The 19552-nt window shown below is 55.1% G+C and overlaps 5 protein-coding genes across 5 annotated transcripts; 3 read left to right on the plus strand and 2 right to left on the minus strand.

Annotated features, from left to right (window-relative positions):
* Positions 1-718: 718 nt before the first annotated feature.
* CSUI_002617 (uncharacterized protein) lies at positions 719-1742 on the plus strand. The gene has a single exon (XM_068062817.1). The coding sequence runs from the start codon at positions 1251-1253 to the stop codon at positions 1659-1661; it is 411 nt and encodes a 136-aa protein (XP_067925201.1). The 5' UTR covers positions 719-1250; the 3' UTR covers positions 1662-1742.
* A 1043-nt stretch (positions 1743-2785) lies between these two features.
* CSUI_002618 (mitochondrial large subunit ribosomal) lies at positions 2786-5588 on the minus strand. The gene is made up of 4 exons (XM_068062818.1): positions 5581-5588; positions 4210-5281; positions 3716-3817; positions 2786-3021 (listed from the first exon to the last, which is right to left on the minus strand). The coding sequence occupies exons 2-4, from the start codon at positions 4948-4950 to the stop codon at positions 2899-2901; spliced, it is 966 nt and encodes a 321-aa protein (XP_067925202.1). The 5' UTR covers positions 4951-5281; positions 5581-5588; the 3' UTR covers positions 2786-2898.
* CSUI_002619 (uncharacterized protein) lies at positions 5458-11371 on the plus strand. The gene is made up of 3 exons (XM_068062819.1): positions 5458-9664; positions 10401-10504; positions 10746-11371. Exons 1-3 carry the CDS (start codon positions 6691-6693, stop codon positions 11316-11318), a joined length of 3651 nt encoding a protein of 1216 aa, XP_067925203.1. The 5' UTR covers positions 5458-6690; the 3' UTR covers positions 11319-11371.
* A 3079-nt stretch (positions 11372-14450) lies between these two features.
* On the plus strand, positions 14451-15608 carry CSUI_002620 (wd g-beta repeat-containing; the record flags this gene model as incomplete). Its single annotated transcript, XM_068062820.1, has 2 exons — positions 14451-14592; positions 15034-15608. Coding segments are annotated over 2 exons (717 nt in total), but the record flags the coding sequence as incomplete, so codon positions are not given.
* A 1735-nt stretch (positions 15609-17343) lies between these two features.
* Positions 17344-19502, minus strand: CSUI_002621 (uncharacterized protein). Its single transcript, XM_068062821.1, has one exon. It carries the CDS (start codon positions 17948-17950, stop codon positions 17528-17530), a length of 423 nt encoding a protein of 140 aa, XP_067925205.1. The 5' UTR covers positions 17951-19502; the 3' UTR covers positions 17344-17527.
* Between the last annotated feature and the right edge of the window lie 50 nt (positions 19503-19552).

The raw sequence follows: 19552 nt of genomic DNA on the forward strand, positions 1-19552 counted from the left end.
GGGAGGGCACAGACCAAGGAGAAGGCAGAGACGGCAGGTGTACACTTAGTAGCTGATCCTTCAGTTCGCGATAAGATCTTGATAGCCTAGGAAGCGGATTCGTTCACGAAATCGGTGGTGGCAAAACTTTCGAAGGGGTTGCGAGTTCGAAATCACATATTGCATGACGGTGTAGTGGTTTACAAGAAGCAAGGGTTCTCTAGAGTGTATGTGTGCTGGCAGCCGCTCGCAAGCACATCTGACGTTTGTTTCGTGACTCGCTGACTGCAGGGCCACCCGGGGGTAAAGGAGACCCTTAACGCGATCCCCAAGAAATTCATCTGGCACAGTACGCGAACCGATGTGCGTGAGTATGTGACAACTTGCGTGCAGTGCCAGAAGAACAAACCAAGATGCATCACGGTAGCTACACCCGTTAAGTGTCCCCGGCAGGCCGTGGCAGTCCGTCTCCATAGACTTCGTCACAGGTTTGCCGCCGTCGAGCGTGAGTGCTTATGATTCTATTTGTGTTGTGGTAGACCGGCTCTCGAAAATGGCTCATTTCGTTCCGACTCACTCATCGGTAACAGCGGAGAAATTTGCAGTTGTTTCTCCGTAGGGTGTGGAACTTGCACGCGTTCCCGAAGTAGATTGTGTCCGACAGGGACCCGAGTTTTTATTTCATAGTCAAATGAAAATTGAAAATTTTCCCGAAGTTCATCAGCGCTTTCTGGGTGTCGTTCTGTGCGCGGGTGGGGACGAGGAGGCTGCTCTCCACCGCCGCGCTTCTTCGAACGGACGGGCAAACAGGGAGAACCATCCGGACTTTGACTCAAATGCCATGGGGATACGTCCGGGACAACGAGTGACTGGGGAACCTATTTGCCGTTGGCGGAGTTTGCATGTAATAACGCTCCTCATGAGTCTACCCGCGCAAGTCCGTTCTCTTCAGTCTACCTGGAGCCTGCGGAGGACTTCCCGCAACTGCCACGACGCGACCGAAGCAACCACGCTGACATCTTGGACGAAGCGGAAGTACGGTTGGCATCACCAAAAGCTAATTTGCGGGAAAGCGCAGGCGGCCCAGAAGCGGAACTACAAGGGGGCATAGACATGAAGTCTTCCAAGCCGGAGGCCTCGTTCTCGTGTCCGCTCGTCTGCTACGGCCGCATGACTTAAGGGAGCGGAAACTTGGTTTCCGCTGGTTGGGACCTTTCACCATACTCCAACGTGTTTGTGATCTCGCATATGTCGTGAATTTCCCACCGTCGATGCGATTGCACCGTACCGTAAAGATTGCGTTTTTAAGGAAGTGCAAGGTGTCACATGGGTCCGAGATTTGCGTGACAGAGTACAATCTCCGACGACCCCAAGGGGGCCAGCACTTCTCCGCGCCCATGACCGCTGTCAAGCAGGAAGCTCACCCGTACGCGATCGAGGCAATTTTGGAGTCGCGCCAACGCAAGAAGCGATACGGAACAACGGAAATCCAGCATCTGTTAAAGTGGCAACCTCCGGAACTTGGGAAGAGTGGGAAAATTGCTGACATTGCTACGCCAGAGGACCTCAAGTTGCTGCAGGCTAGGGCGCAGCACCTTGGGCGACGGGGTAGTAGAACGCCTGTGACGCCCTTCGCGGGACGTGTCGTGCCGTGCTACGAGGCGGCGGTTGCGTGCCGTTGAGCTCTGGAGTAGTGAGTGGTGTATTGCTATGCGTTTTTGTCCTCTGTTGTCGGGCGCGTGACTTGTCGGTGCCAGACGAACAGAGATAAACTTCTGCAGTCTGTGTCTCGGCCGTTATATCAACATGCCTCCGGGAACCCTGGTCAGGGTATACGGCGCGGATTCACATGCAGTCGTCGTTTCACGCCTGACCGGGGAACATTGACTGGAGCTTACCAGAATGCGATGGGCTGCTTTCAATGATCTTAAGTAGTGGCGACTGCTTCTAGATCTGCCCTGGGGGCGGGCCCGTAACTCTTCAGACTGGCAGAGGTGAAAAGGAAATGTAATGAAGGAACGAGTTCGGATACTCTGGATGCAACGCTGGAAAAACGCAGCTAGGCTCCCTTCCGAAATCCCTGCTTTTCAGTGATTCGTGGCAGGGCCTTTCCACGAATCCGTGGGTACCCGAGCGAACCCCGCGGTAACTCGATGTTGCGGAAGGGAGAGCCTGGAATCTTTCGCTTCGGCACGTGGCCAGAGGTATGAGCACTGTAATCTGATCTAAAGCAGTGCGGGCACGGGGCCTTGTCGAGTAGCTATGAACGGTCAGGCAAGCGAGCTGAGCGGTGCTTTGTTTGCACTGGGTGACGGCACGACAGCATTGCGAGTGGGTTCTGCCGACTAAAATGTCAAGATTCCTCGGCGTAAGAGGTCTCTTCCTGGAAACTGCAAAAGACGGCAGCAAACCGAATCGTGTCCACTTTGGCCTGTACGAATCCTTGAGGCACCTACGTCGGGCTCTCCAGTAACCGCCTCGCTGCCTGGGTGCCGAGAGATGGCCGGACTCACGTACCGGGTCTACCGTCACTACCTCGGCAGCCCGCGTGTACATCTTCACGCAGGTGACACAGACTCCTGACAAGACAACGCTAAACAGTGTTTGCCTGCTGTTCTCCGCTGCGACCGTCCACGGCCAGCAGCGCGCTTGGCACCCCCGAGCTAGCTAAAAGGTGGAGGCCATGAAATGCGCCACGGACGTGGATGCGGCGGGGAACGTTCGGAGGCAGGCGTGCCGGCAAGAGGCGACAGAAGGCGGAACACGCCCCGCGCTGCTGCGGGTCAGCGGTACTCCTCCTTAAGGTGTCCGTCTGAGGGAATCACACTAGCGCGCCCCGTTCATCAAAAGACTAGGGTCTTAGACAGTGCTAGAAGCCCAGTGACCTGAGCGATTGCTTCACTAGGGTCTTAGAGAGTGCTAAAAGCCCAGAGACCTGAGCCATTGCTTCACCTTCAGAACATGCAAGCCCTTCACTTCAAGCGTTCCACAGCGCTCCCGCACCGGAGCCTCACAAATTGCCATAAGATCCTTCTTCATCGCCTGCACAAGGGAACACAAACGGTCGGACCACTCTTAGTGACCCAAGATGCATAAAACCGGCGTAGCTGCATGAAAACTCCCCTGGTCAACAAAGATTTCTGGCGTATGTAACGGTGCCACCCTGCCGGGCCGCCGACACCAGACACTTGAGATGTGTGAGAACATACAACTTCAAGTAGCCACATTCTGCAAGGCTGCGCCAAACACTACTGGGAGGAAGGTTCCGGCACTAGGAAAAAAAGCAATGAGTTCCGAGATTCGTCGCAGGGCCGAAGACACAGCTACTTGGGCTGCGGGTCTCCTTGCCGTTTGAAGAGCACCTCACGGACTAGTCATATGTACGGAGCATACACGTGCCTACCGAGTATACCTGTAGCAATGGAGAAAGGCCTTTGCCGAAGAAGTATCTGCACCTCTTGCGTAGTCCCTGTTTTGTTCTAAGACGGAGTGACCCCAAACCATAGAGATATGTGTATACATATATTAGTATGCCCTGGGGTACGGCAAGAGAATGAACTCCAAGCCTCTTCCCTACCCTTTCATGGCGAGCGATGAAAGGCGTACCGTATACCTTGAGTACGTGAAGAAGACACCTAAACTGTCTCAAGGAAGGCAAAACTGAAGTTTCCAGTGCAGGCCATGTTTTCTTCTATCAGTGAGGAAAGTAGCCTGCGAAAAGCAAGTTCAGCCTTACAGTAATGTCCCCAAATGCATGCCGGATAATGGTTGTGACCGCTGTACCGTGCTTCCGCACTCGTGCATAAACCGGAAGGTTGCCTGAAGGGGTGCGGACCACCTGGAGGTGTAGGCAAGAAGAAAAATACAAGAGAAGAGACATTCCACTAATACAGTTCAAGGAGGCGCCTCCTGAGCTGCTTTCTTTGGATAATCACACCACTCTCCAAAATTGAAGAGGAACTCCGCAACAATAAACAAAGTTCTCTCTCTAGGCGTTGACGTCGAGTGTAGGTAAGGTCACTCCGCACTAGATCTCAGCGTCCTTCCTGTTGTGGCTCTGTTGACCTTTCATTCCCTTTTCAAGAACTCTGGTACGATCACGTATAAGTCTCAGGAAATGGACAGACTTGTGTGTACAGACGCGCGCAAAGAAACGCTGTCAGGCGCTCGTCTGCTACCAGCCCGGATCAGTAGATCGACCTACACTTTTATCTCCATCCTGCATCCTACCTTAAATGGGACTTGTGAGGTGTCTTTGCCCTTCTGCTGCGTGAATTTGACCTCAACTAAAGACCTCCGCTGCTCCGTCGCGCAGAGAAAGCTATGAGCGTTGGTTGAACCGAAACAGGGAGAATGCCACAAAGCAGATGACGCGACGCGGGAGATAGGATAAAGAGTGACGGAGGAACTGATGGACGGTGACAAAGAATCAGTGTGTTCTGCCACAGCGGAAAACAAAGACTGTAGATAGAGAGTTGAGGGGGGCAAAAACTTTCTGTGTAAAGAATGGAAACTCTGGGCACCGAGAGACGGGCCGGCAGGGGGTCGTGGGCACGAAGGCGAAGAATTCCTTTCTCCCAACCAGAGGCTTGTACACCCCGGGGGCGTTGACTGCGGTCCGCGTGTAGCGGCCAGACTGTCTCCTAGAATCCTATCAGAAGAACGCGGGAAAGGAGGAAGGAGAGACAATGAAAAAGCCGGGACGCGACACCCGTCTCGGAGAGAGGAAGTGGATTTGACAACGGAAAACGAAACAGCGCCTGAAACAGAAATGTGGGCAGGAGGCGGCGGGGAGAGGAGACGACACACACACGGAGAACGACGAGCGCTGTAACAAGGAGACAGCTTAACAGACTTTGGGGGCGCAAGTCGTTGAACGCCTAGACGTATACTTTTCCGTGCCCCCGAGACCAGGTCTTCTCTCCTCGCCACCACTGCTTCCCATCCCGGACGCAGGAAGGAAGAAAACATCTTGGCACGTTATGCCCGCCTTCGTGGTTCACTTCGTGTCGTGTGTGCCATGGTCGCAGCGATTCGCCTAAAGCCGAGCCGGGACCAGCCACGACAGGGACGTCTGCAACGGAAACACACGGGGAAAGTGTGCTGCTATCGAAGAGAAGCTCCGAAGAAGAGGAAAAAGGAACTACGAGACCCTCTGCAGGCGGCACAACGCGTAAGGGAGAGATATCATAACGTCATCTTATTAGGTACAAAAATATCTCCCGGGAGAGCTTTTTCTTTTCACTAGAACGTGTGAGTGACTATGCAGAAGACTGCTTGCAAACCGAAGTTCGATGCTCTCCAGTGAAGAAAGAAGAAATTCGAGGGTAGTTTTCCCGCGCGTTTCATTGCATGCGGTCCCTTGTTTCGCTCGAAGTCACACTTGAGCTCCGCTAACCTGCGGAAATGTTCCGCCTCCAAGCCGTCCTCTCCCTTACAACGGGCAGCGAGGCCTCGCTGCTTGAGCTAATCCCCCTCCTTTTGTTGTCTAGGATCGAGGAAGATCTGAGGAGCGGTATAAGTTCTCTTACCCTGTCGGCTCTGGCTGCTGCTGCTGCACAGCGCACAATGAAGGCGGGTGAACGAAGAGTTCTTCAGTACAACTTCATCAAGCCTTCCAAACCTGTCTCTTATTATGGGCAGTTTTCTAGTCTTTCTGCACTACGTCTCCGTTTCTTATGCTGCGGTGGAGAAGCCCCCGAGACTGCTGGCTTCTAAGCTGGCCTGTTCACAGTCAAAAAAGTGAAAATGGTTCCTTCACTTCTCCAGATCTGCTTGTAGTGGCTTAGTGGTGACAACTAAACTCTTCCTTCCGGGAGGCCTCCAGTTATACAAGCAACGACGCTGTCGAAGTCTTGAACACGAGGCTTCGGGGCAATTAATTCCGGGCTAGACGCGCTGGACCAGCAGGTCCGAATCAGTCCGCTTCACTGCGTTCTCATGGTCCGTGTGTATCCACGCACGCGCAACTAGAACGGAGGGAGCGAGGACCTTCGCGCATGTCTTCGCGGAAGTTTGCAGCCTTGCAGTGTCATTTCTCTCCAGATTCCTCCTTTTCACACTCGTTCATTGCACATCTTCCTTTGTCTTTCTCTGCCGGTCAAAGTTCGTTTACTGCTTTGTCCACCTCCCGGGGTGTGCTTGTGCGCCTTGGCTCCACGGGGCTTTTCCTTTATGTCACTTCACTGCAGCATCCGCATATAACATAGATACGCAGCATAGTGTCGTAAGACGTGAGTAACGCAGTTCACATCTTGCACCACAGCGCAGAGAGCTCTCTGTATTCATTTATTTTGCCTGCTATTCTGAATCTTTCACGGCTTGTCCGTGTTTGCTTCTTGCATTTTCTTGGGTAACTCATGTCTGTCCCGGTACCCTCTTTATCGTTTCTTCCTTGCTCTTCTCCCGCTTGTGCGCCTGCATGTATGCTGGCTCTCCGGGTTCTCTTTCCTGGTGTGTCTGCTCTTTTGTAATCAACTCCTCACGTCCTGTGATCAATTTTCCGAGGCCTCTGCTGAGTTCTCATGGGCCGTCTTTTTTCCCTCGCCGCGCTTTTTCTTGCCTGCTTTGTTGCTTCTGCTTTTGCACCGTCGGCTGCCCGGACTTGAGCCTCTTCGTCTACGTGCTCAGTTTGGGCTCGACGACGTGCAGTGTTTCGCCTTCTCCACTTCTGCCGGCTCCACCTCTCTGTGGAGGCGCCTTGCGGTTATCATGACGAGCCAGCATAATACTGAAGGCTCTCCTCAGTCTCCGTTCTCCGGTCCTTCTTCCTCGCCTTCAACTGTGACTCTTGACCTGTTTCCGGGTGTAGGGGAAAGGCAGGCTTCCCCGTCTTATGTGGGACCACCAGGCGGTCAGCGGCAGCACCAGACCGTGCCGGGGCACAGCCAGCCCCACCAACAGCACGACGCAGTTCAGCTTCATTACCCTTTACTTGCTCCGCCTGCGTCTCAAGACAGCAGGTACTCGATCAATTCTTCTCTCGAGTGTACCACGCTTTCAGGTAGCGGGAGCAGCTCCGATGCGGGAGCAGGAAAGCGAAGGCCGGGAAACATGCAGCGGGCACCGGACGGGAGTTCCGGAGTGCGCAGCTGTGCACGTCAAGACCACTTGCTCTATACAAACTATAGCAGATCAAAAGACGAAGCAGCAGCCGCAGTCGCGACTCTCCCCACCTCATTTGCTTCGCCACCCTCAGAAGAGTCTCAAAGGGGTCCGCAGCAGCAGCCTCCTGCTGGCACCCCCGTCCAGGACCCTCGACAAGTCGGAGGAGGACTATCCCAACAACTGCTTGCTGCGGCTGACGCGAGGCAGGCAGTGGGGGGCTGTGTCCAATCACTGCAAACACACGTGCATTCTTTGTCTCCACCCCAAAACATGCAGAGCAATATGAATCAGCAGCAGATGCACGGGCCGCAGTCCCAGTTCCAGCAAGTACACGGTGTTCAGACACCAGGATTGCACACCTCACAGCAGTCAAATGAGCAGCAAGTGTCCCCGCACGCGCTCATGCAGTCTGTGCCGCAAGGGGGACCGCTTCCGCCGGGTACGGGGGTTGCCGCGACGCAACAGCCATTCCAGGCACCACCGAGTACGCAGCATCAGCTTCCCCCGCAAACACATCAGCGAAGCATAGCATCGATGCGACAGTCCTATTACTCCCCGTCTGGTTCTGCTCCGGCCTCTCATCAGGACCAGGGAGTAGGTGGCCAGCAGTTTTCGCAGCAGCCACAGGAAGCGTTGTCTTCACGAGGCATTGCTCCTGGAGTGCAGCAGACTCCGTACCTCCCCCGTGGACCTTCTCAGCAAGGGCAGTCGCAGCGGCAGTCTCCGTCCTCGTTCAACAGCTCACAGACCCCCCCTCACCCCCAGCAAGCTCACTCCAGGCACCAAGATGGAAACCAGCAGTCCCAGCCAGTTCCCACCAGGGGCGTGATACCACAACAGGGTGGTCTTTTCCAGGCGCCAGCAGAAGGCGGGCAACCGCTTCCCGCAGAGGCTCTTCACCAGCAGGGAGTGCAGTACCATCAGCGTGGTACGCAGCTACTGTCAGAACAGGGAGGTATCCAGCAAGCGGCTTTCCAGCGCACGCAGGTGACCCCGCTTTCTTCGCAGCTTCCCGACACCGTTCACCAACAGCAGCAGCAGTCGCAACTCCGACAGCACACACAGCGGCAGTCGGCCCACCAGCAGGAACAGCAGCCGGTTTCTCGGACGCACAGTCAGTCTCCGAATCATCCTCCGATACAGGCTCAGAGGCTGCAGGAACAACAGCAGGGGCGTCAGCAGCAGCCACAGCAGACCGCAGGAGCCTCGCAGTTGCAAAGTTCACCCCAGCAGGCGTCGAAACAGGTGCAGCTTGCTCACGCGCACCAACCGCTCCAGCACCAGTCGTTGGTGCGTCATGCACAGCAGCAACAGCTGCTACAGCCGCCTCCTCAACAGCTTCAGGCACGCCTACAGCACAGTCAGCTACATCCTCACTCACAACCTACACAGTCTCCGCAACAGCATGCTATTGGACACATGCAGTCGCAGCAACAACAGGCGATACTGCAGGCTCGCCCCACTCCCCCACACCAGCTTCACTATCACCCTCTCACCTCTCAGCCCTCATCTTCATCCCACCTGCACGTCCATCAAAATATCTTCCAGTCTCAGCAGCCTCAGGTCCAGTCCGGTTATCCCTACGGAAAAACCCAGTCCTCTATGCAACAACCCCCGGGAAGCACGATGCAACACAGGATGCCTTCCAGTCAATTCATCTCTCCGGGGGAAAGCTTGCCTCAGCTGGGCTCGGCCCACAGTCAGCTTCGTCATCCTTCCGTTTCTGAATCAGGAAACAAGTCGCCGAAACTGGAGCGCTCTTCTTCCTCTAAACAAAGACGCCCTTCTCCGGCAGGTTCAGACATCGTAGCTGAAGAGACCTGCGAGTCGCCTTCTACGTCCAGGAAGCAGCAGCGACCCCCAAAAAGCGAACCCGGCATCGGGGATCGAGGAGGAGATGCCGCCCCACCGTCTCGGGATGCACATGCAGTGGCCTTTTCAGATGTGAATGAGCGGGACCGAGACAGAATTTCAGTCAAGATGTCAAGCGGTGGAGTAACAGGGGCAGCGAGTAACCCCGTAGACGGTCCAAGCCAAGAAAGAAAAGCGGAGATTGGAAAGGATTCCGCGGAAGAGGAAGAGCCTGTTGGAGGATCCAAGTTCCCTGACGCTACCCGTGTTGGCAACAGACCAATGACTGGGCAGGAAGGTAGAGAGCCTGGGACCGGGCAGACCACAGTTACCGGTGTGAAAACAGACCAAGGAGGCGGAAGGGTTGACAGCAATGCGGAGTCGACGGACGCGAGGTACGACAGGTACGAGGCCTTACGTGATGCTGATGCAATGAGAGAAGATGGGACTCATGAAGCTCGTGCGCCCAAGAGAATGAAAGTGAACGATCTGACCACGAGTGAGAAGACGGAAGACAAAACTAAGCGTGGAGGAGACGGCGCGTCAGGAATAAGAGGAGACAGCCCGGGGGTTTTTCACTGGAGAGATAAGGAAGGAGGGAAGGTCGCGAGTGGAGAAACAGGAGAAGTTAGTGGTTCTGGACAGGAAGATGAAGATACAGGAGAAGAGTTGAGAGAGGCGGAAACTGGGTTCACTCTCCAGGATTATTTTGACTTCACAGAAGATGGTAGGAGCAACCAAAAGGACTCACCATTGATTTTCTTAGTGTGTTGGTAGACTGACAGTGCTTCTCATTCACTAACAACAGGTCTTCGAGCCAAGTGTTCCTGCACAGTCCCTCAATCACGTATACTTATGTGTATGTGCCGTCTCCTACACCCGCAAACAAGCACACGCACAAGGTGTCGCATCGATGCGGATCTCCGCCTCGCACTTCTGAATCAATCTGTGATAGATGACTTTATCATGGATGAGTGTTTCTCACCGAGTAAGCGGCATTTCACCTTGGCAGGGTGCTTCTCACACTCTGCTGTGTGGGCAGGCCTGTGTCGTGCGCAACCGAGCATCCCAGGGGTACAAGCATTGACTCGCGCTTTGTACAGCCTCCTCTCCGTGACAAATGGGAGGTCCAGAGACTGCAACATCTTTTTTGTGCTCCTTCCAGAGCTCCGTTATACACACGTTAGGAGGTGACCTTCTCTGCAGTAGAAAAAAGTGCATGGCCCTAGGGCCGCTGTTTAGCCTCTCATGCTAAGGGCAACAGGCGTCGTGTCCAATTGGCACGGTATGGATACGACCAGTCAGACATACTTGCTCCGGGGCTATGCTAGACGTTAATCTACGTAGCTGTGGGTGTTCTGGTTGCTTTAGTGTTTTGGCTGGTAGCAGTGTAGGTTTGAGTGCTTGTTCGTCCCAGAGTAAGCGATTTTCTAAGGCCCTAACTGACTGTAACGTGTCTACAGTCGCGTCACTAATGGGTGCATTTGCGGACCCCCATATCGAGGCCATGGAGGCGGAAGCTGTGGACGCTATGGTGAGGCTGTGCCTCCAGTTCATTGACGATGCGGTAAGCAGTTCGAGAACCAGCTACTGATCGACTCTCCGCTGTGTTACGTTGTGCCGTCCAATTCTCCGGGCTGTCAAGCGGGTAGGAGAGCGTCAGCTGTCTTTTTGTGGCGGGAAGGCAGGAGAGGGTTTCTCACCTGTGTCTGAGAAACCGAGGGGCGTGCGGAAGTCGCGTGTCCCCTCCTATAGCAGTATCCGGCAGGAAAATTCGGAGTTCTGATTTGTGTTTTTTCTCATTCCAGGTGGAAAGGGCAGTGTCAATTGCCATTGCAATTCAGTCTGAATCGTCCATAACGGGGCCGGTGCTACCACCTCTGATGCAGGACAGTGTATTCTCAGGCTTATCCCCAGGATCCACTGCCGCGGGTTCTCTTGGCGTTTCAGAGCCAGACCGTTTCAGGACACTGGACGTAAAGCTGCTAGCGGAGCACTGTCTCTTGGCGTTCTGCAACGCTAGCCGGCGGAAGTTCAACCGGTGCAGACAGGTACTCCATACACATAGGCAAGTCCAGCAAATGCTGTGTGCTTACGACGATACGCGCATGACTTCTTGTTCCCCCATTTACCCTCCGCCACCTCCCGGTTCTCAAACCCCCGCAACGAGTTCAGCAGAAACTGGTGCTACGGGAGGAGGCGAGAGTGTCGGCATCAAGAAGAAAAAGAAGGCGCCGAATGAGGCTGGAGCGGCGCCTGCGGGGTGCCGGGAAGCATTGAAAGAGCCTGATGAAAAACCTTTGCTCACCGGAGGGCCGAAGGGGGTACCAGAGATTCCCCTAGGACCAAAGGCGGATTTTTACTCTCATCCCCGGACCTAGAAGTCCTCTGTCATTCTTGGGCTGTCTGTTGCTGCTTCTGTCCAACTGGTGACCCTGTGCTTTCTTCACCTACTAAGCTGCCGCCGTCTCTTCTGGCGTCTCGTGACTGCAGGCCACTATATGACTGAGCACACATTCACATATATATATGTATATATATATCTATGTCGACTCATGTGTATATACATATAGTGATGCACGGGAAACGGGCCGGTAGCTCTGTCCCAGCCGCGGGCAGTGGCCGACCCTGAGCCAGGCTCGCGCTAGGGTGCACGGGGACCAGAGTAGTCTTTTGGTTCGAATGATGACGCTAATCCGCAGATCCTTCTTTCACCAGAACGAGTACAGATACCTAGCGACCTCAAGAGGCACATCCTCGTACCAGCTTTTATACCGCTATAGACGGCCAGGCGCTCAATCCGGCGGGGAAGTCGCAGCAAGTGCCGTTTTCCCGGGCGTAAAAACCCGAGCGTAGACGGCCGTTCTTCGTCTTTAGATCAGAACAGACGTTTCATCGATTTCAGATGGATTGCGTACTCGCATGCTGCCGGTACCCTTATAAGGGCGGCACTCTAAGTTTGTGCAGTGGCAGTAGCTCTGAGTTGCCGGGAGCATGGGCTAGCGTTCAGAGCTGCACCCTGCCATTTCTAGAGTTTTGTACCCGGCAATCCACCGCCTTTTGTGTTTACGTTCACCTTCAGCAGGTACTGATGCCTGCATGCACCAAAGAACGTTTCCACGGAGAGGACTATACCGCATCAACTTATACTGCAGTTCCCACACACCTTGCACCCAAAACACGTCCGGTTACAAGACTCGCGGGTTTGCATGTGGGGTGATTGGTCGCCACAACTTCAATCAGCGTACCTCTTGCACTTGCAGCCTCTCCTCTCGGTTGCGTAGACGGTGGACGCGCGCAGGCCAGTCAGACATCTCATCGGAGCCACGTCACGGAGGCTTTCGGACTCAGAACACCGGATGTGTGAGACAGCGCCCCCTCTGTGTGAGGCGTCCACCGTTGGAGCGTCCGGTCGGAATTCCGCGAGCACTGAAGCTCTTCTGAAGGCGTTCCCGCTGCGTTCACCGGATTTGTTAAGGTGTGTCTGCTACCATTAGGTCGAGTATAGCAACGCGGCAGGAACTGTGAGGGGCACTGGGGTCGGGACACCTGATAATAACTACCAGCAAAGCTACTTTGACAGCACCATCACTGCGGGCAAATTCTTCGGTAAGGGCAGCTCGGCGCGAAGTTTCGTAATCAGGCAACGCTAGCATGCGGAGCTCCTGGAAGGATGCGGGCGCGGGGTTGCATGTCCGGACAAATGAGGGAAGACCACCCGTCAGCAAGGTTCGTCTGCGGAGTGTTTTGACGGAGCTTCCGGAGAAGTTTACTGAAGTGACACCGGCACCATACGCTTGTCACTTGTGTTGGGAAACGTGCAAACATTTACCGCCACCGTCGAGCTTTGCAGTGCTTCCCTACCGTCGATAGGGGAACGGGTGTCAACAGTGCGCACGCCAGTAGGGTGTCCCGTAAGATGAAAAAAACAACAAAGAATGCTAGCCAGCAAGTGGCAGAGAGTTGTTTCTTGAGGTTCCTGGAATTCGTGGAGAGCGCTTGGAGTGAAGCGGATGCGATGATCCCATTGTCATCCCGCCACTCCTGGGGCGCGTGCTCCCTGTGCGACGTCTGCCAGGTCGTTCGCATTGCGAAAGCTCTGGGGAGCAGAAAAGTGTCATCTGCCTGCGAGGCGGCAGGAGCTCGGGGTCACGGGTTTACCCTTGGAACGAACAGTGAAGCGTGAGTGCCAGGCCAGCATCGCGACGCACAGAGTAGTCGTAGTGGGAGGAGTCTCGAGCACAAGTCCAAGTCGAAGAAGAACGGTGCACAGAGTAGAGCACTCAAGCAAAAGCCACGCATCGGAGAAGGAGCGGTACTAGCGGTTGCGTACACGCGAGCATAAGAAGTTAACTGAAAAAGAGGCCACTTGGGCCAGTGCACGCGCGCATGTGGCGCTCGGAGGCCCCACGACGTTTGCGCTCTTGTCACGATCAGGCATTCCTCGAAGCAACCCCACGTAATGCCTGGGTCCCATACAGTATTTAAGGATCCTGGTACCCCACTTACGGATGAGAAGCTCCCTGGGCTGTGAAGCGAGGAAGCTAGGGTGGTGAACTTCCCTGAATAACTTCTGGCATATCTCCTGCTTAACCTCTCGCTTTGCGAGTATTGTGGAATCTAGCGTCTCGCTGAGCTTTTCAAGAGTCTACTCATGGACTCGCTCGAGCGGAGGCAGCAAAAGTGTGCCACCAGAGCTCCAAGCCGTCTCTTACATAGATCTGAACAATGAAGCAGATCCTGGGCAGGTTCCTTTTTTAAGGTCGATGTTGAGTGCCCGACAAAAGCGTTGCTGCGTCAGAACCAGTCCCATGGAAAGCAAGAGTACTGAACTGGCTGCTATGCAGCCATCAAGAGCAGGTGTCAGCTCGCTTCTCGAACAGGACACTGGCCGGGTGGCAGACGGCATCGTCGAGCCATTTCGCCTCCTCCAAGCGAGGGGCTTTGATTTCAGCAGGCGGACAAATGTTTGGATCATCGACGAGAGCTCTTTCGCCTACGTGAGCGGAAGACAAGTCATCGTGCAACGTGCTCACTTCTGCACCACTACAACGACTGCCCGGATGGACCTTCAGAACCGATACCTCGGCAAATTCCAGTCTAGCGGTCTGAAAAAAGAGCCAGTCTTCCTGCGTCTACGTGAGCCATCCCAAGAAGAACGTCAGTCGCCCGGTGGAGGGCAGACCGGCATTCAGTCGTTCATCCTGCATTACTGCGACGGCGAGGGTGGCGGAGGGGGAATCTCAACCCTGGCGGTTGATCCTGCGCACCAGCTGCTCGCGGTGTGTGAGTGTAGCAACTTCACTCCGCCATGTAAGCCTGAAACACGCACCCTCACTTCGTTTCTCCGGCTCACTTCGATAAAAAGCCCAGCGCCTGTTGTTGCCACGCGCTCAGCTTGGGAGTCCCCTAGGCCGTCGCGGTGACAGTGACAAGCGTTCTCGGCCAGCTGTCCGAACGCAACTGAAACGGTATGCGAGCCAGGGCTGTTCCTGCTTTGCGCTCGTGCAGCGGTGCACATCTATTCGACGCGCACATACAAGCTCTTGAGAACTCTGTACGGCGGCAGTCTACGGGGCTACACCTGCGCAGCGTTTCGGGGTATCGAGTGCTTCAGCTCGGGAGGTGACGCCGCACCCGACATTGGAGAAGGAGGTGAGGCAAGGGTGCCGTTGCCGAGTGACTGGTCACCAGGAGCGGCCGGACGCTACTCATGTAATGCTGAAATAGCGTGTCAGCTGCTGGGCTTGTGTCGGGAAGGGCTAGCTACAGAAACTGGAAGCTTAGCCTGGTTTCGATCGCTCACATAGTGACTAGCTACCGAAGACGTTCTTCGGCTGAGTTTCGCGTTGGAGTCGTGCTTCCCCTTGCCTGCATGGACTAGAACAGTATCATTCCAGATGGACCACTCATTGGTCCGTGTTTTGTGAGGAGGCAGGAATGTAGGCTTTAAGGGCTACTGTTATACTAGTCTGAAAAAAAGTAGCAGTCCCGAGAAAGCTACAGCAACTGGTGCCTGGTTTGTCGCGTTGTCAAGTGCCTCCGATAGTGTTGTGGGAATAGACCTCTCTACAATTTGTGCGTCGTGTCGCTCAGGAATACGAAATGGCGAAGAGTTTCGGTCTCCGGGGAAAGGCGGACCGACCAGCCGCGAAGGAGCCTCTTCTGCTGGCGATGTTAGATCGGACACGCTGAAGGCGCCAGACATCGCGTCGGGAGATGAAAGTTTCGAGCTTGCAGATCTACAGTCCGAAGATGGTTCTCGGTTAGGTCGCGGCGAGGGGAGAAGAGAGTCGGCGCAGCAGGGAGTGGAAGGGGATGGCAAGAAAACCGGGGACGGACCCACTGTGCCGACCCAGTGGACGGGTGGTCAACCATCCAATCAGGACAAGGGCAGTCCCGCAAGCGCCGAGCTATCTTCTGCTGCATTGAAGCAGTCAGCTGCGGATGCTTCCCAGAGTAACTTCAACTCCTCAAGAACTGTAATTCTTGCCGCTGTCGGGTGCGAGCCCGACTACTACTTAACCCTGTGGAATGTCTACCAGGGGACGGCTCTCCTCCGGTTCAAGGCGAGCGGCCAGGAAGTCTCGACTGTCGGCTGGTACGGCTCTCTGGAAGCTACACTTGAATCAGCAGCTCCAGGTCCAAAGAAAGAGCGAGAAGCCGGACGGAACGTTCGTTTCAGACAGGGCTTCACGGAAAAAAAGAAGGCGCCACCGGGACTGCCGGCACTCCGGTGTCATGTGGTGCCTCAGAAGTACATTTTCGCAAGGTGTTTCCTTATTTGCTGGTTGGTTAGTTCTGATCAACGCTCGAGTGCTGTCAAAACAAATAAGGGGGTTTATAGGTTATGGCGCAGTTCTTTCGGTTGGAGCACTCCCTGTTACTCAGCTCCCATGATCGTTTCTTCTCGTTGGTTGTTGGACAGAGTCTGCCCGAATCTCCCTTCTTTCAAGCCGCAAAAGCAACACCCCGAGTACACCTTGCACCACAGCTCTGCCTGCAGACTCGCAAGACAATGTTTCCTGCCTGGGGGGCCGGGCGGTAGGAGCGTGAATCCCTTAAGGTCGTCCATCGCGTGTTCTGAGCCTGACTATCGAGCACACTGTTTACGTATGCCGCCTGTATGAACTGTGGTTTCTAGGTCGCATCTCTTCCCGTACCAGCTGACAACCTCGGGAGCAAGGCACATGAAACTGTGGACCGTTGCGAAGACGTTTACAGGCCTCAAACTGCAGGTAAAAAGTGCTGTTGTCCCACCTGCTATCAGGTTTTGCTGTCAGCTGCGGCCCCTTCGTAAGAAATGAGTGGACAGTTTAGCAGCCGCATAACCACAATCCATTTGCCAGGTACGGTCTTCGATACTGGGTGACGAGAACACAGCTGTATAAGTGCATGGTTTGCAGTGAGGGTCCGGTGTTCGATGCCTAGTCGAGTCGATAGACGCGTCACGCAGGTCAACTAAAGTTGGGCCCGATTTTCATGTAATCTGAACGAGGTGTCATGCCGGGAGTACGAGATTCCTCTCTCGCCCTGGACTCGGCGCCGTGCTCAACGATCTCTTAGGCCACCAGACAAACTACTCCATTACACCATTGTGACTGCTGTCTCCAAACAGGGCCAAGCGTGCAAGTTTGGCGCAGTCGAGCTCTCCGACGTGCAGTGTTTCGTCGAGCTGGCGGACGGGTGGTTGCTTTCGGGCTCGGAGTATGGGAAACTACTCTTGTGGGAGGTGAGCACCTAGTGACCGCATCAAAGTGCCGCGTTCTCAAGTACGCGTCCGTGTTGCCGCACTCCCTTCGCGCGCCAGGTCGGTTGGTTTCCGTCAGTTTCTGCACATGGGAGCTTCGCCGCAGATGGATTCTGCCCACGCAGATCAACGAAAACAACTGCAGTACTTGTAGTACTATCTGGCGTAGCCTGGCTCAAACAACTCCAGGGCTGCTGAACTGGCGATGGCTTTCCCGGAGAGCAGGACTAAACGGAACTAACGCGGTCACTCGAAAATCGCACATGAGACACCAAGCGTAGCAAGTCTTCTCTGCTGAGTGAAGCAAACGACCAGACACCACCGCCTGCGACCCTGAACTGCAGGGGTGACTTTTTTGAGAAATGATTTGCCATATATATATATACATATATGTTTTCGTCCGTATCAGAGCATGGAAGTTCACTTCGAGGCATTGTGAGAATCGGAAAACTCTAGCGGCGTGGAAGCCCCCCGGTTTGGATTCCTTACAGAGCGATTCACACAGTACCCAGTTACTAACGATGCCCAAGTCGGGCCGCCGACGCTCCTACATACGACCGCACTGTCCACAGGTCACCTGCGAGTGGCCCGGTAGTCGGTGGTACTCATAGCAGAATCATGTCTTGTCTTCAAGGGCAAGCAAAACATGCCGGGCATGCCAGTCTTCCTGAGTTCCTGTCCACGGCTGGACAGAGGGAACCCAACACTTTACCATCCACCTCACTTGAAACGCGCGTAAAGCCGTAAGGAGACTGTGATTCGAATGCCGTCCTCTCTTTGTTCTGTCACTCTTTACCTGCGCCCAGGGGGGTTTCATTAAAGCAGAAGTCAAGCAAGCGGTCACGGTCGCGCTTCCGGCGAGGCCCCGGCCTCCTTCGCCCTCGCGGGCCGAACACACGACCGGGGCATCCCAGCCAACAAGGAACGAGACAGAGGATTGCTCTGCGGGAGGGGGAGGCAGTAACCCGGGGAATAAGCAAGGCCGCAGCCCAGAGCCCGGAGCACTTCCGTGCGCGTCATCCCGCCTGGGTACGACGCGAGCAAACGGCACGCGTCCGCAACCAGACGGTGGCCCAGGAGGGGGCAGGCGGAGCAGCGTTGGCAGAGAAGCGTTTGCTCACAGAAGATCAAGCTTAAGGTTTGGGGGTCCATGCGATCTCCGTCGGGGCAGTCGGAAAAGCAGTTTGCTGAGCGCTGGCGGAGACGGGGCAAATGCAGACTTTGGTGGTGCGTTACCCCAGGACGACGCGGCGCCCCTCCCATCGATCGTCACTGTCGGAGTGCCCTGTCACGCGGGCCTCGTCTGCAGCATGTTCAGAGATCCTTTGGATCCGACCAAGATCGTCACCGCGGGCCAGGACGGCCAGATAAAATGGTTAGTCGCTAAGGCCTTGCCTAGGGGCTGGAGACGACCTTGGGTAGCCAACAGGAGGCCTTAAGGGAAAGGGAAAGGACGCCTTAGTTTGCTCTCCGCGGCGCGAAGTCTGTTGTCGTATGAGCTCTATAGCATGAGTAAGAGGAAATCTTAATGATCTTTTGGTCTGGGGCGACTGGGTGGAAAAGAAACACAGGGTCTTCTATCCGAGTTACTTTATTACTGGTCGCGCAAGGAGCAGAGGAGTCTGGGGGGGGCCACGCGAACGAAGAACCTTTGACGGAGTGCAGCTGACCGTCGCTCGTTAGCTGGTGTGTGATCTCGGACGCTAATCCTTTTGCCTGTCACATCTCACTTTCGTTCCTCGTAGATACTCTGTCCTTCGCTGGTGGAATGCTGGATACCTTCTCGGCGCCTAAGCACCTCACGCTTCCGGAGCGACAGCAGCATGCGTGAGCACCTCGCGGCAAGTTTTGGGCGTGCTGTAGCCACAGGAGGCGCAAACCTCCAAACGAGCAGATATAAACCACGCGGCTGAGAAATCGGCAAGTTTCTGAGATGACGCTGTCCCGTCCCGAAACTGCCGTTTCACCTATTGTACAGGTGGCCTCTCGAGGAAATCAAGGCTGGTGCAGAGCAGGTAGACGAACGCATGGAAATCTGCGTCTGTATGCTACGCTGTGTGAACATGCCTCACAAGAGAGGCATTAGGCACGTCGCGATCAATACGCATGCTGCTTCCTCTCTGTAAGCACTGAAACCTCTCCTGGCCCTCGCCGCTCTGCCGACCGCCTCGCCGGTTGCACTGGCCGTTCTCGTCGTCCCAGAGACGACTGTCTGAGGCACTTGATCTGGTGCGACAAAGACGGGCAATCAGGCCTAAGCGCAGTGCGTCACATGGATTTAGTCGTACCTGAAAGTACAACGTGCACATGCGCCGCTCCACTGTGTAGGAGCTACCCACACCATTTTGCGGGCCGCAGGAGCCAGGGAGGTTTTGAAGCTTTTGAGAGAGAAGCCTTTCCTCAACGGGGACCTCGTGTGACACCCAGGCAGCAGGCGCGCGTCAGGACGGTCATCGGAAAGTTCATTGACTCAACGCAGTCGGTTTTCAGCAGACGCACAGGCAGGTTACCCACCAATGACCAAACCCACCTGGTCCTTATCGGACCAACCAAGGCATCCCGGCAGCGAAGAGACACACAAATTGCGAACCAGATCCCAAGGAATGTGCAGACTCCTTCTCCGTCGAGTTTTGCGCTCCTCCGGTTTTTTCGCAGACAGCACGTCGGGCCCTCCTGGGTCATCGAAGATTTGCAAGGCTGCATGTGGAGCTACGATCCGTACTCGGACACTTTGTCCAAGGTAGTTAGATGGTCGCCACCGAACACAGGGCGTCAGCAGGAGTCGCTGCCCGGTCTGCTCCGCCGCAGGGCTCCTTTCGCCGGAGTACTCACACCGCGGTAGATTCCAGCATCACAGCTTCCTTC

Source organism: Cystoisospora suis (genome assembly GCF_002600585.1).
Source record: "Cystoisospora suis strain Wien I chromosome Unknown contig_1085, whole genome shotgun sequence".
NCBI classification, from domain to species: Eukaryota; Apicomplexa; class Conoidasida; order Eucoccidiorida; family Sarcocystidae; genus Cystoisospora; species Cystoisospora suis.